This window comes from Cydia strobilella, chromosome 11 (assembly GCF_947568885.1).
Source record: "Cydia strobilella chromosome 11, ilCydStro3.1, whole genome shotgun sequence".
Classification (NCBI taxonomy): Eukaryota; Metazoa; Arthropoda; class Insecta; order Lepidoptera; family Tortricidae; genus Cydia; species Cydia strobilella.
The window spans coordinates 8,177,527-8,194,418 of NC_086051.1; the positions used below are offsets into that span (position 1 = coordinate 8,177,527).

The 16,892-nt window shown below is 39.5% G+C and overlaps 1 protein-coding gene across 1 annotated transcript in view; it reads right to left on the minus strand.

The window, feature by feature from the left end:
• The window catches only part of LOC134745116 (regulating synaptic membrane exocytosis protein 1), a 115,179-nt gene continuing 98,287 nt past the window's right edge, over positions 1 to 16,892 (minus strand). Inside the window, exons 14-19 of the mRNA XM_063679078.1 lie at positions 14,993 to 15,149; positions 13,968 to 14,150; positions 12,993 to 13,154; positions 11,015 to 11,202; positions 1,782 to 1,940; positions 1 to 1,067 (exon numbers count right to left, since the gene is read on the minus strand). Coding sequence (XP_063535148.1) covers positions 882 to 1,067; positions 1,782 to 1,940; positions 11,015 to 11,202; positions 12,993 to 13,154; positions 13,968 to 14,150; positions 14,993 to 15,149 — 1,035 coding nt within the window. The 3' untranslated portion in view covers positions 1 to 881. The remainder of the gene's footprint in view (positions 1,068 to 1,781; positions 1,941 to 11,014; positions 11,203 to 12,992; positions 13,155 to 13,967; positions 14,151 to 14,992; positions 15,150 to 16,892) is intronic.

Below are 16,892 nucleotides of genomic sequence, written 5' to 3' on the forward strand. Positions count from 1 at the left end.
AATAGAGTATACTTAGACTGTAACATCTCTACAGTTAAAATGGCTTCCAGCGTTCATACTACAGAATATAGTTTGTTGGTGAACAGTATAACATTCAACTACTTACGCAATGTCTATAAGTTTACGATATTAGACTATAATGTCAATACAAACACGTAACATATAAAATTGCTACAAACATTACGCATAATTTAAGAGTAGAAGCAATCCACTATAAGCTCCTTTTGTTATTACTACTAATACCACGGCAACGTCGCTGTTTGAGTGAGCTCTGTTCACATCGGTCAGACGGTCGCCAAATTAATATCCCGTTTGTATAATCATCGGGGGAATATCATCGGAATATTTATCCAAGTATCAGTAAGTGAGCCGATAAATAAATCGTTGACAACATGGAACTAATACATTTTACTTTCATGTTTTACACAATCCATACACGAACAAATTCGCGCATAACTAAGAGCTCTAATGCCGTAGGCAGCATGATTGAGACAATATTACATCAATTTAAATTATTTACACTCCGTATTACTAACAACTAACACGAATTAAAGTCTGTATAGGGCAGCACTTGTGGAAATGGGCGTTACACAATTACCTCACGATGTTATACATGTAGACAAGGACTTTATTGCTTGTGACATTACATTGAGAGCGCATCAGCTTTTATTTGTGACTGTTGAATATATGATTATAGAATAAAAATCATGATTATGGCATTTTGTTATGACGCGGTATTTACATGATCCGTTGTGTCTAAGCTGATACGGCTCCAAGCATGTCACCAGTCGCCGTCACGTGGCAAGGTGGCCAAACACGAGTTTTTGTGAGCCGTCGTGGATGCGCTAGTTGTCGCGGCGCTCCGGCGACGGCTCCCTGGATCAGTCGGGCGACTCGTCGGCCGCGAGCGAGGTGGCAGGGAACAGCGGGTACCAGCCGTACGTGCGTTGTGGCAGCGTGAGCTTGTCAAGCGTGATCTCCGCTCCGCCGAGAGCGAGGTTGTGCTCGAATCCGCCGCAGCGCTGCCAGAGCATCACCACCAATGTGCGCCCTAGAGCCTCGTTTGCCTGGAATATGTAAAGTACAGGATAAGCCTTCATAGCCCGCAATTGTTTCTCAACGTTATATTCAACGCCGCAGTCTATATTTTTTGACATCAATGTTCATCTTTACTGTAAAATATTCAAATAGAGAACTTTTTTAATAACAAAACTTCCGTGAGACACAGACATATTAAATATATTAATAACGGGTCACTCACGTGTTTTAAGTCGAAAACGCTCGACATGTTTCACTTCGTACCGAGGAGCGTCATCAGGAGCTTGCGTCGACGGTGACGGACCGGCGCAGACTGCGGGCCGCAGCCCTCCGCGCCCGATGACTCGGCGCGGGCGCCGGTGGCGGCAGGGGGGGCGAGAAACTACCCTCGTTTACGGCATTATTGTCAAATGATGGGTTGCACACAACACTCACTACGTCATTCGCTAATGGTTCGTCCACACTGTCCACCGACGTAGTACCCAGGAAAACTGTTTTGGGTTTTTTTTTTGACATTTGACAATAATGCCGTAAACGAGGGTAGTTTCTCGCCCCCCCTGCCGCCACCGGCGCCCGCGCCGAGTCATCGGGCGCGGAGGGCTGCGGCCCGCAGTCTGCGCCGGTCCGTCACCGTCGACGCAAGCTCCTGATGACGCTCCTCGGTACGGAGTGAAACATGTCGAGCGTTTTCGACTTAAAACACGTGAGTGACCCGTTATTAATATATCAAATAGAGAACTTGCCTGATATTTTAGCGTCTGTTTGAAGTGCGGCTCGGTGGTGCGCCGAACAACTCGCGTTTTGCGTTTGTGAAGCCACTTGTCGCCATCGCGCAGGTAGCACTTGACGTATGAGTCTGGCACCTCGCCGTTCACGCCATACACTCGCCGTGCGTGCGAGATCTAATACAACAAACAGTGTGTTTAAATCAAGTGAGCATGCGTGAACCAATATGTACTTATTTCAAAAAATTCCAATAAAAAAAGTCAAGTATACCTACAATCTACATATTAAATACTAGCTGTGCCCGCGGCTTCGCCTGCGTGGAATTCGGTCTGTGTCAGTAAGCGGCTAATTCACCCCTAATTTATCTCCCTCTCCCCTGGAGGCGGAACTTGAAGTAAAGTTGACAGATTGATACGCTAGAGGACTGCAGTCCAGATAAAATATTTTACAATTAGGTAAAATATTATAAATAAAACTACACTCCAAAATCTATTTTTTTTGCCCTTATTCAAATTTTTTACGTGATTTAAACGACATACAGTAGTGTAGGTGTATATCGAACGAATCGAACGATACAATACCATTTTTGTATTTTTACGTCCTTGACTGTAACTTCCAAATCATGTCCATGGCAAATATTATCCAAATCGGTCCTCCAGTCAAATCAGTCTAAAAGCATGACGCCGGCGGCGGCACGCAGCGTCTGCCCCTACGACTTGTTGATGGTCATGGCGAAGCAGACGCTCACGGGAACCTGTAGGCGCTTGAAGCGGAACGGGAAGTTGCTCGGGATGAGGGGGATGCGCGGGATGAACACGGCTTCTCACGGTTTCAACCGAAAGCGAAGCGACCTGCCTGGCTAGAGCGCCACTGAGTCTCTCACCGTGGTCTTTTTTCAGACTCCTGAGGCACGGTCTCTTGTAGCCTCAATGCGTTGCGAGACTTTCGCGAAAGATTCGATTTTTTTCGGGAAGGCATGGTAACGCGTATAAGTCCCAAATCGTTTGACAATTACTTCGCAAACGACATAGACAAATGATTTTTTTTTAGTACCCACCTTCGTGGCCATTATTAAGAGGAAAGGGCACGGCCGCTTCTCCATACAAACGCAGTCTCCATTTTCCTCTGTCATTATGAAAATATTTTTAGGTACATAATTTGATGTATATTTACCATAGCTAAATGCTACGTTTTCTACGTTTGACTTTTTTAGATTTTTTGATTATTGTAAAAATTAGGAGCGTGATTTCAGGCAAATTTTTTAATGCTTCTAACTTTTATAATGTTAATATCAAGAGAGGAAAATGAGGACTAACAGTTGTACGAAAAGGTGATTTCCCGCGGGTCTTCCACTTTCGTCTTAGTGCTTAAAGGATGCGATACGTATGAATATGGATGCGATATACGATTAGGTATTTGGCAGAATTAATCTTGGTGTTTCTAAGATGTATTTAAGAAGTGGAGCTACCCAGATTTTTGATGTAGGGGGGTGGGGATGTTTAAGATTAGGTTCTAAGTCGTTAAGTATCATTTTCAACTAAGTGAAAAGACGTATACGTAGATTTCATGTAAACAGTTCAGGCGGTTATTGATTCCCCCTACAATATTACACCTTCCTTTTCAGTTTTAAGGTAATTTTTTTTGATAAAAACTACCCTATGTTCTTGTATGGGACTCTATACCAAATTTTATCTAAATCGGTTCAGCGGTTATTGAATCCCATACGAATTTCCACCTCCCTTTTCACACCCTTAAGGGATGATGTTTGAGATTAAAACTATCCTATGCTCTTCCCTAGAACTCAAACTATCTCTATACCAAATTTAAAGTAAATTGGTTCAGCGGTTTAAGCGTGAAGAGGAATTAAAAAAAGAGTATTATTTTTTCATATTTTTTGTGTTTTCACTCCGGAATGGTGTCATTTTGATAAATGAATTCGGCATACCCGATTTATACAAAAACGATACCTAACTTGGCCTAGTAGCTTAAATGATATAGTTATCAAGATAAAGTTTTTAACCCCTTTTTCACCACCTTGGGGGATGAATTTTTAAAAACGTTGGAAGTAATTTTCTTGCTTTTTAATATAATACCTTTTTGCAGTTTCAAGTTCCAAGCTTAAAATAAAATTTGCACCCCAAGACAAACTTTCATCCCCTTTTCAACCCCCGGAGGCGTTAAATTTCCAAAAACGTCGAAATTACTTTTTTTGTAATCGTCATTATACCTTTCTAAGAAGTTTCAAAGCATTTGTAATGGATTCAAACTTTCAACCCTCTTTTAACCCCGTTAGGGGACGAATTCTTGATAACGCTGAAATCACTTTTCCTTTATTATAATAATATGCCCATATACAAAGTTTCAAGTAACGCACTCGAAAAAAAATTTGATCTCCATACAAACTTTCAACCTCTTTTTCACCTCCTTAGGGGATGAATTTTTAAAAACGCTGAAATTAGTTTTCTTGTATTTCAATAATATATCTTTTTACGAAGTTTCAAATTGCTAGCTTCAAATAAATCTTGAAGCCCATACAAACTTTCATCCCTTTTTTAACCCCCTGAGGGGTAAAATTTCTCAAATTTTTATAGCCTATAGGTTATAACCTGGCCGTGGTTTTTTTCAACAGATTAATAAAGTTTGCATTAAAATCCGTTCAGCCGTTTTCATTTGCTGCGCGGTCAAATAAACAGACAAACAGACAAAAATTCTAAAAACTGTTGGAACGTGTTCTGTTATCGATTCTAAGTATCCCCAGCCAATTTTTTTTCGAATATCTTCCATGTACAGACTTTCGACCCTCTTCCGCTTTATTATACCTATATGTATGATGACTTGATGACAAAATTATTTTCGCTAAAGTACCCAAATCCACATTAATTAGTCGTAGAATAGACGTACTATCAGAAGAATAATAATTGTAGAAATATTTTTAAGCATATTACTGTGCATATTTCATGTTAACAATTTTTGTTTTGTACAATAAAGTGATTTACTACTACTACTACTGTGCATATTTATTTATATATACAGGGTTGGGCAGATTAAGTGTCCTAGTTTTGTAATGCCATTTTACCAAAATGTATGTATGTATGTATGTATGTATAAACTCTTTATTGTACAAAGACATAGAACACAAATATGGCACAGAAATAGGCAGTACAAAGGCGAACTTATCCCTTTAAGGGATTTCTTCCAGTTAACCTTTGAGTAGATGAGAATTGATGAAGAACGGTAAACAGATATAGCACTGCGTACAATAGACTAGAGGAAAGTCAATAAATTTATAAAAGAGGGCGAAAATAAATAAAATAAGGTAAAAATTTGAAGTAACAGTATAACAAATATATATAATACCTACGTTATATATAATAAATATACATCCATAGTCACAAACAGTTAATTCTGGTCCGATAGCCACAGTTTCCTTAACTGCCCCTTAAGCGATGCAACGGACCGCGATTTCCTTAAGGAGGGAGACAACTCATTCCAAAGCTGAACCGCTAGTACCGCAAAAGATTTACCATACGCACTAGATTTGTGATGAAGTGTTGCCAGTGCAAGATTTGCACTCGATCGAAGGCGATCGAATTTGAATTTTTGTGAGAGATAGACAGGAGAAGAAGGAATAAAAAGAACATTAAAAAGAAGAGAAAGAATATGCAGATCCCTGCGACGGCGGATGGGAAGCCATTTAAGTTGAGTACGAAATAGGGAAACATGATCGTATTTCCTTAGACCGAATACAAATCTAATGCACATATTCTGCAGACGTTCAAGCTTGTCAAGCAGTTCCTGTCTCAGATCGAGAAACGCAATATCGGCGTAATCGAGAAGCGGAAGTAGAAGAGACTGAGCCAACATAATTTTCGTTGGAAGCGGGAGGAAATTCTGCAGGCGCCTCAGGGAATGGAGAGAAGCAAAAATCTTTCGGCTGATTTCAGAGACATGAGGATCCCATGAGAGCGTCTGGTCCATAGTAATACCAAGGTTCTTGACAGTAGAAGAGAAAGGAATAGGAGTTCCGTCGAACATAATATCTGCCAAGACCTGGTAAGACATCTAGGAGATGGAGTAAGGACTACCAATGATTATCGCCTGCGACTTTGTGGTGTTAACTTTCAGCCCGAAGGATGATGCCCACACACGGATTGATTCCAAGTCGGAGTTAATTTGGCTGACAAGAGAACTGATGTCATCAAGGTTGGATGCTGAATAGAGCTGTAAATCGTCTGCATAAAGGTGGTATGACGAATGCAAATTTTTGGTTATGCTATCAATAAAAATAGAAAAGAGTAGAGGAGATAGTACACCTCCTTGAGGGACACCGGCCGAAAGTTGAGTCCATTCGGAGACCTTGTCATCAACCCGAACTCGCTGCCGTCTCCCAAAGAGGTAACTACGGAACCAGGACAGAGATGTAGAAGAAACATTAAGTCTATTAAGAAATGCGAGAAGTATATCAAAGTCCACAGTGTTAATACAAAATATAGCGGAACTTTTTATAACTATATTATTTTTTAATAATCGAGAATGTATGCCTTTATGATTTCTAGACGTGAGCTTGATATAATTATATTGATAGGGTTCCGTACCCAAAGGGTAAAACGGGACCCTATTACTAAGACTCCGCTGTCTGTCTGTCCGTCTGGCGCCAGGCTGTATCTCATGAACCGTGATAGCTAGACAGTTGAAATTTTCACAGATGATGTATTTATGTTGCCGCTATAACAACAAATACTAAAAACAGAATAAAATAAATATCTAAGTGGAGCTCCATACAAAAAACGTGACTTTTTTGCCGCTTTTTGCGTAATGGTACGGAACCCTTCGTGCACGAGTCCGACTCGCACTTGTCCGGTATTTTTTTAAATATTGTTTTGATCATGGACGCGAAACGCCAGCTCGTTGTAAATGTATACAAGCAAAAATTTCGACCGTGCGAGATATTTAAGAAGCTAAAACATTTAGATATTAATGTAAAGCGGCCCACTGACTATCAGTCCGCCGGACGATATCGGCCTGTCAGTTAGAACAAAAATTTGACAGTTCCGAACAACTGACAGGCCGATATCGTCCGGCGGACTGATAGTCAGTGGACCCCTTAAGGTTCACAGGTAACCCTGGTCGAAAACCATCTCGTTCGTGTCAAAATAGTTATTTGTTATACAAGGGTGCAAAGTTGTATTTTACCCGCGAGTGTTTTAACACACGAAAAGTAAAATACATTTGCACCCGTGTGTAATACAAAACTTTTCCCCTCACTATAGCAAGGAAAGGGCAACATCCACAGGCGTTAGATCATCATCATCACTGGAATCACTAATTTTTTTACGATATTATAACAGAAAACACTAGAAATTCTGATTTTTACGTGTCGGTGAGAAGAACAGTAAAAATTTTGTTGACAATGTTGACATTTCTGTTCTGACGTATGAAATGTCAACGATGCGTTTTGAAATTGCATCGACTCAACTTGTGCGGTTGGACTTCCGGTTCGAACGCCATCTTGATAGTAGCCTCGTGATTAATTACTTTGTTTTTTGCTCATTAATATTGTTTAAAGTGTAATATCGATAGCTTTATTATACAGTAATCTAATATAGTAGTATGCAGTGAATGGAGAATTAATCTCAAAGCGTGTTTAACCACCATTTTGAAGTCAACGGCCGGTAGTCCACGTGCTTCTCGTAAAATCCAGCTATCGGTTTTACGAGTCAACTACAAATAATAACTACCGAACAACGTCGTGCTCTAAGATCATTTGGTATTTCTACCTCTAACCGTGTCTGGCTAGAGCCCTAGAGGCCCATTATTTTATTATTTACCGTACACTGGCTGAAATATTAATTCGATCCCACGTGGATCCCACTTTGACGTTGGCGAAATCATCGACAGTATCGATGGAGCCATACTACCTAAAGATTGATTGATTGATTGAACTTGTGCGGTCAGAATTATATTTAACATCATTATAATAAATCTAACGTTTCTTATGGAATTTTAAGGTTTATGACTTAAAATTATTAAATAAAGCTAAATTTGGTATTTTTTATTAGATTCTCAAACCATTTATTTAATGATAATTAATATGGAACGAACCATTATTATGAGCGTTTTACGTTTTGTTATCTGTCAAGCTACTTAAACACGCTCCAACCAAGGTCAAATTACTTTCTCCACTAGTGGATAAAATGCGTTTTCCCCCGCTTGTTTTAAAGGATAAAAGACGGCTTTCCGAGCTAGTGAGGGGAAAATATAATTAAAAGCGTTCGTGGGCGTATTTGGCGAAAACTAGCCCAAGGAGCAAGTAAACTCGCTAAAGATATGAAAATATCCCGACGATCAATGAGTCGTATTATTACGACATAATCTTGGATTGAAGGCCTACAAAAAACAAAAAAATCATGGATGAACAGATGCCTAGAAAAAATGTAGTGAAAAAATGCAGGAACTTGCTAGCTTGGCATGAGGGCGATGAAATATTTTTTTCTGACGAAAAGATGTTTCAATTGCAAGATAGCCACAATCAACAAAATGACCGTGTTTACGGTGCGTCACTGCGTCATTGGGGGATATACCAGTAGACAAATTAGCCGGACAGCGGTTTCAAAGAGCGTCGTCATTGTATCGGGTGCCATATCACCTAGGGGCAAACTACCACTGCTGTTCATGGATCGGGGAGTAAAAATTAACCAAGACTATATTATATTCAGAACGTGTTGCAGGGTCATATGCTAGAAAATATCCGAGTTGTATGGGGAAGACTATTATTGCTTTCAACAAGACAGTGCCCCGTCTCACAAAGCTAAACGTACACAAGACTACGAAATACTTTATCTACTATATAATATGAATGTTATGTACCTATTAATCAAATTTTATAGATTCAGATTCAGATTCAGATATTTATTAATAAAATTTAGTATTTTACATGTCATTTTCAGTATAATAAATAATTATATTAAATTATTACTAATTAATTTACATTTTTAGTATACATTTTACAAATATAGGTACTTAACTTACGTATCTATTTTATGTGGTTGGGTTGGCTGCCCTACTGACAAAGTCGTCGATGGTATAGCACGCCAGTTCAGTTAAGAGTGCCCTGAGTTTTTTTGTATCACTTGAATCAATTATTTCGGCAGGAAGCGAGTTGTACAATTTTGCCCCAACAACAGCGAGTGACTTTCTAGATTTAGCTAGAAATATGTTTCTCATATAAGTGAAAATGTAAATTTCTTTTTGAGAAAATAAAAATTCTTTAACCCGAAGACTGGTGTCGAACAAATTTGACAGATTTTTTAGCGTGGCAAGAATGGCCTGCATCTTCACCAGACTAGAATCCGTTGGACTTTTCTATTGGGAGCACACAGGGAATGAATTTAAATTCATTCAAGCATCGGTTGGTCAAGAGATGGGACGATATAACAGATGAAGTAGTACGTGCCGCGTGTAACTCATTCTACGAGTATGGTAGAATGCGTAAGTTATATACAGGTGAAAGGAGAGCGATTTGAGCTAATGAATTCATTTTGTAAATATAGAGTATGCTTAAAATAAAAAAATAAAACAAGTTTAATATCGGAATTTAAAGTTTTGTTTTAATTTTATGACTGTTTTAAACTAGGACACTTAATCTGCCCATCCCTGTACTCATGGACAAATTTAGAGGAACGCATAAAAAAAGGTTTACTTACTGGATTACAGCACCTAAAGTAATGTTAAAATTAGTAATTAAACTTTTTTTTGCGTTCCTCTAAATTTGTCCACGAGTGTATATCGTTCTCTTAAGTATCCACAACACAAGCCTTATTGAGCTTACTGTGGGACTTAATCAATTTGTGTCATATAATATTGATATTGTTATTTTAATTTTAATGTTAAATTGTAATTGTAACTACAACTAATGTAAAAATCTGTAACTTACCTATAGTGGAAGAGCGGTATTCTCTTAATACAAGTATTTACAATACTTAAAAAGAGATACTAGCCCAATTACCGAAACATTGTGTGCTACCAAATAAATAATTTTAATTTTTTTTTAATTTTTTTACTTATTTATAGTTGGCTAGCGTGTTATTCCGCATATCCTGAGTAGGAATATTACTAGAAAGTTGTTCCGAGTCTCTAACTCTCGTATGCTTACTCACGGATCCGTGCGTGGGAATTGAAATCTATTGTTCTAAATATCAAGGTCACTTTTTCAATGATCAAATTTGACAGGCCGCATACGAGGGGTTAAGTTCGTCTTATGTAAATACATTAAATGCAATCTGAGGGGTTGTTTACGCTTTTATACAACTTGATAAACACATTTCATGACAGTAATTTCGTCGAAAAGGGCTCTTTAGTTAAATCTACGCATGTGAGAACAGATATTGGATGATGCAATAACCATAACGACGTTACCCTATGGGTCGCATATAGAAGCAAAAAAGAGATGCTAATATAATATCAATTCCATATGAATATTAGTGTGTCATACATATCTGGCTGAACTCAAGAATGAGCGAGCGTATGCAACGAATTCATTTTCAATATATTTTGATACGTCAAAAGTATGTTTGAGAATATGGGCCTTTGGCGAGGTCCTTTGCATCGCTACGAGCCTACTTATGGTTGTAGGAAAACTCTGATTTCCATAAGATTAACAAATTCTGGAGGGCTTATGCACGAACAATGTCACGAACGTCGTGAAATGTCAAGGGAAAAATTTGTTTCTATATTAAATATTCGCGATGCGATGTAGGTACTTTTACGTGCCTCAGCGGTTTAGTATTTTGCAATGTTAATATCATATAAGTATAGCTAAAGAGGGACCGTGACCTTCTAGATAAGCACACATTTCCACTTTATTTCCCGAGAGTTCCATTAATGGTGCTTGCGTGGTTCATAATTAGTATGTGTGTGTAATATAAATACATAATGAGTATATGTTTGAGAACAGCAAATTAAAAAATCTCGTGTGGGAATTAATGTTTTGATTTATTTTTTTATTTTAATAATAATTTGAATTTATTAAAAAAATATGACATATTTTGTGGAGTTTTTTTAAAAATATAGTATTTATAACATAATCACATCTCAAAAAATCTCTGATGTGCGAATTAATGTAGATTGTTCATACATTTTGAACTGTGCTGACCCGACTAAAGGTGAAATTCGGCCAAGCTTGCCGGGGACTCTTAACGCGTACCTACGAAATGAAAGGGTTAAAAGTGAAAATTGTTAATTTAGTACTGACCTCAAGCTCAAGCTGTCCTTTAATCATGATCATGCTGATGTTGATCTCCGCGTGCAGCGGCGGCAACGAGGTGTTCCGAGGCGGCATCTGGCCCGGGCCGAGCGGCACCGAGTCCTCGTCGTCGCCCAGCGCCTCGCAGGCTGCCGGCACTGCTGCCCACATGCTGCCCTTGCGCCCCGTCGCCGTGCCTGCGGCGTCAACATCGATACTACCACGCCACGGCCGTGCTCGGAGGAACCCCATATATACGTCAAGCGTCCGCCACTGCTCATCGGTTGGTACAAGCGAATGTTTGACGATTATTGAGAGACGGTATTGTTTGGGAATTTTACGCTTTCCCACTAGCAAGGCGGCGGCATTTCACACTATCGACGATAAAATATTCATTGGATCATCACCGATCGTATCAAATTAAAAAACTATTCTCGCCTGACCTCGCTTATAGAAAATCGCCTTTATTGTTGTTATTTCTGAGAATAATTATTAAGGTTATAGTTACTCGTTTGAACACGCATTTAAGTGGATAAAGTTATACATTTCTACTCGATTGGTTAATTACTTTTAGGTTATATTACTTATAAATTACAAAAACAAGAAAAACCATTCAATTTAACACTGAAAATGATTAAAAATTAACATTACATATAAAATAAGCACGTCAAACAGCTTCGAGCCAATGTAAATTTTTGTATACATATATTCCAATTGATTCGATTCCTAAACACATAAATGAAAGAAGAAGCGTTTAAACGTGTGCAGCCAAGAGTGTCGAATTTCTAATAGTTGCCTGAAGCGATCTTGAACTCATTAAGTAGGAATGTAAGCATTCAGTGTTATGAACAGCCATTAAGTAATTCATTAATTAAATTGATATGTAGGTGGAAGACTATTGTTGAGCTCATGGCACCCGCAAACTAGGTGAGTCGCCATTATGTGCTTATTCCTATATATCCCGCTCGTTTGCTTCATTCATTCGCCGTTACAAAATGAAATGAAACGCATTTGTTAATACACGGTTTAAATATCCAACTACGACCTAAGGATAAGAATTATTCAATTAGGTATGTACAAGAAACTAATAGAATGCGCATCTTAACAATGAGTGACATTCGCAGAGGTAGGAATGAAGCCCGAAACATCCTAGGCGACACAATGCCATCGAGATGAACGTCAGCCGAACAGACGGAACACAGAAACAGATGAAGTGAGCGTGATCGCCCGCGGCATGCGCCGGGCATGCGTCAGGACAGTACAGTACAGACACAGTGAAGTGATGAGAAGCGTCGGGCGCAGCCACATTCAACGGTGCGTGCGCACGTGGGCGCGGCCGCCGCGCAAGCTATGACCCATGCTACACTACGGGCCCGGGTATGCCGGTCGCACACCACGCAACCGGAATACGGGGGCCGGCGGCCGTTAGACGTCACAAGGGAACGCGTACACCGACACCGCGCACGAACAAACCCTCTACGGGAGCAGGCGCGGGCGCCGCCGGGCGGCTGGGAGTCGCTTACCGAGGTGCTAACGGTCCGTCGCTGCTGACCAAACAAGCACAACACAGTACAAGTCAGTACTACCCTCAATGTTTGCATAATGTTAAGGTGGTAGAGGAGGGTTAGGGGCGTGTGATTATGACGTATCTTTGGCGTTTGCCGTTCAAGTGTTGAATAAAAGAGTGCTTTAGGGCATTATAGGCGCCGGGAATCGTAAAAAAAGAATGAATGAAAAAGTAGGTAACAGAATCAAAAATCAATAAAAAAGAATGCCAGTAGTACTCAGAACCTTTAGTACAGTATACGTCGGTACGGTTATCGAATCCAAAAAAGATCAGTGTCATAAAATAAGTCACCGTACAGGCTCGATACATATGCTCATCTTTTTGTACACAACATAAAACGAGTTCTCCAGAAGTTCATGGTGCACGAAAGATAATGAACATCGTTAAGAATACCAGTCGGCCAGATGGAGTGTTACTTACGCCGGGCGGTGGACCCGGAGAGGGAAAGCGTGCGGCCGAGTTCGCCCTTGACGGCGCGCAGCGAGCGCAGAATGTCGTCGGGGTCGCGGCGGACGCACGACGAGCGCCGCCGCTCGCTGCGCCGCGACGGCCCAGCGCCGCTGTCAGTGCCTGCAGCGCCGTCTATGGAATACCCAGCCAGCCCAATTCATATAAATATACCTATATTTGATTAGTTCTACTTACGATCTGAAGCCCCCGCCCCCACATTTAACCGTCGCCGTAATTTAGAATACAAGATGTATTTTCTCATTGTTATACTGAACAATGTGGTTGTTATGTAACCTAGTGCATTTAATTTCGGCACAACATAGATGCGGAAGACATTTATAGATGCATGTTTTCTAATTAAGTATGCATATAAATAAGTGAGGTGACATGCATGGTGTAATCTTATTAAATGTGTATACACCGTGTTTTTATTGAATTTCGTTAACTTCGGCGTATGGTTAAGTTCGTTTAAGAAAACTAAATGTCATAGTTAATAAATAAATAAAAAATATTTTATTTTATTTTATAAAATGTAATTAAATGTTGCAAAATAAGCACGGGCAATACATTAAACTCAAGCAAACAATTGAAAACTATGACATATTTCAATGTCTTTTTGAACATCGATCGTCCGACATAATACTTACGTTTAGTAGCAAATGTATGAACTCGTACTAAACACTAATCAATATGTAAACAGGCAAAGGTACTAAGGCAAGTGTACACGCTCGTAGGGGCCTTATCAGAGAAAATAAATGATTATCTCCGAAATGGAGTTAATTACAATACCGGTGTGTTTGAGAAAATTACATGATTTAAGCTCAGGAATGCACCCTTGAAATTAACGAAAATTTAAAAAAAAACACTTGTTGGGGTAGGTACATCGAGAACCAATCATGATATCAGATAGATGATTTTATTGTTAGAAGCGTTTGTAATGGTCACCTTTCTCCTGCTGCTGGAATGATGATCGTCGCGATCCTGGTAAAGATCGTGAAAAGTCCTTTCCAAGCTGGTAAACCTCAACTTCCAAGGTTTCAGACTGTGATGAGCCACGTCTGGAGCCGCCCACCCACGCGTGGTCGGGATGGAGCAAAGATGCGCACTCTCCGATGGAGTCCATATCGTCTGAAACATTTTGCAGAAAAATATTATTTTGCAGGCGTAACATTAAGCATTAAGCGCTCCGCTAAGAGAATGTAATTTCAATTGCTGTATGTCATAGGTACGGTTGACAAGGGTTCCGTACTTTTTAGTATTTGTTGTTATAGCGGCAACAGAAATACATCATCTGTGAAAATTTTAACTGTCTAGCTATCACAGTTCATGAGATACAGCCTGGTGACAGACAGACAGACGGACAGCGGAGTCTTAGTAATAGGGTCCCGTTTTTACCCTTTGGGTACGGAACCCTAAAAAAGAAATGAAAATGAAAAATTTAAATATTTTATTACATTAATAAAATGTTACATTACAATAAGGCCCCGCTCCTCCGTAGCAACAAATTGTAGGTTAACAAAAACAAAGAAATAAAACTATGAAAACGGATTATATCGCGTATATTGAATTTATAATACATTCCGACGTTTCGCTAAAACTTAAGCTAATAAAATTTTATCTACATGTGGTGTGTGTGTGTGTGTGTGTGTGTGTGTGTGTGTGTGTGTGTGTGTGTGTGTGTGTGCGCGCGCGCGTGTGCGTGTGTGTGTGCGTGCGTGCGTGCGTGTGCGCGTGTGTGTGTGTGTGTGTGTGTGTGTGTGTGTGTGTGTAGGTCTATGAATGCGTATGAGATCGTGTGAGTGCAGGTGGTGATGTGACTATGTTTTTCAAAAGTACATCGTGTATAATATATAGGCTTGTACCCCTAAAGGGCAAAGCGGCTTCTATTACAATTTTTGGGAAGATCAATAGAAGCTAAGACATTCACCTACATTTGTTGTCTCTTGCGCTAAACTGTGTACCTAATGTACCTGAACAAGAGCGTTGCGAGGTAAAGTCACCGCGTCGGAGCGCTCGCGCACCTGTGAGAGAGCCCCGCGGGGAGGCGTTGGCTGACCGCGTCCCGCCGCGCTCCTCCAGCGTCCACCACACTGCACGTTCTTCCGCAAACGCTTTTTCCAAATCCATCTACAAATTATATCCATCTTAGTAGGTGTCTAAGATTTATATTAATTTCCGCGTGTGCAAGGTAGCTAAGGAGGGTACGTTCCAATATATATTTCAAAGTCTCAGTTACTCTTTCGACAATACTATACAACCACAGACGTATCCGCTAAAAGGTGATCGAGGTTAAAACTAAGCTACAAATCCCGTTCCCACTAGTGTAAACAAGAAACAACTGTAAAAACGATTGTTATAAATTATTCAAAATTTGCAAAATACTGCCAGTTAGTTTAAAGCATAAATTCCTTCTAGCAGTTAACAACCATGGCAATGAAGAGCTTAACTCAATACTAATAGAACATAAGCATAAACCAAGGGCAGTAACCGCGCAAAAGTTTGAAGTCCCACGGGTTGGTAACTATTTTGGTGACAGAACTCTAAGGAAATAAAGACTTCCATATTTGCTGAATAGTCTACCCCTGTACCTACTGCAAACACTCAAGTGACAATTGCACAAGTGCAAGTGCCACTTAACTTGTATTTAGATTTAATAATCATTTCATATTAGTACTTAGTTACTTAAAAAATATATGTATGTGTATGTAGGGACTTACCTGCAGGCAAACTGTAAACACAGTTTTGCAGAGACCTGTCTAGTTATACGCTCTGTACTGTGTATTAATAATAATAAATAAATAAAATAGTGGAATAACAGGATTATCTATCTACTAGTACCTTCGCATTAGGACAAACCTCGAAATCTCTGGAACAGTCCTGAAATCTGTTATGTATGTTAATTAAAAGCCCCTTTTTCATATCCACACTATTTGACATTTGGGGACCTCGAGGAATCGCCGCCATCTTGGAAAATGTGTACCATCTTGGAGAAATTCGCGTTTTACTCCGAATCTACGTTCTCCATGAAAATATGGTGTAAGGCAATCTAATAAGCTTTTGAGTCATATTTCTAGAAGAAGGCTTTATTTTTGGGACAGTTAGTGTCATATATCATTTTTGTGTGGAATGATATAAGCTTCCGTTTCACCATACACAATACACATCAAACCCATAGATTCTGCGAAAAAAAAAACAAAAAGGCGTATACTTTCTAAGACGGCGCCTGATTCCAGTGATCGCCAAATCTCAAATTTGAAGAAACGTTAACATGGATCCCAGAGATTGTAGGTATGTGATAAATTTGATTAAGTTTACTATTATTTGAACCCCATTTAAAGCCTAAAATCTGTTTTTCTATCACATTATTCCGCCGTATGTGCTTATAATTAATTTCACGGAAGACTGACCTTACGGGACCACAGTAGTGATGTTAAAAGATTAGTCTTTAAGACTTTTGAACCTTAACGACTCGCGAAGCTTTAAGGCTCAAGCTTTGAAAGCTAGAGCGTTAAAGGTTTGCTCACAAAGCGGTTTAGAACCTTAACGACTCAAACTTTTTATGACTTGTCAAAATGAAGTCTTTAAGACTCGGGCCTCATAGGGAACTCTAGCTTTTTAACTTAAGCTCAAGCCCCCGAACCTTAAAAGCTTGTGTCAAGCTTAGAGCTCATACGTTGAGCTCTCTTTGCAGAAATTATTTTTGTGTAGAGAATTTACGAATATTATAATATACCTATCTACCTATATATCGGAAGAGTAACTTAACATCAGTTAACGCATTTACTGCCTGCAACATATACAGGGTGGACCATTTAGAACCGTAATTCCGTTGCGTATGTACATCCGGATACATTTTCTATGAAATTATAT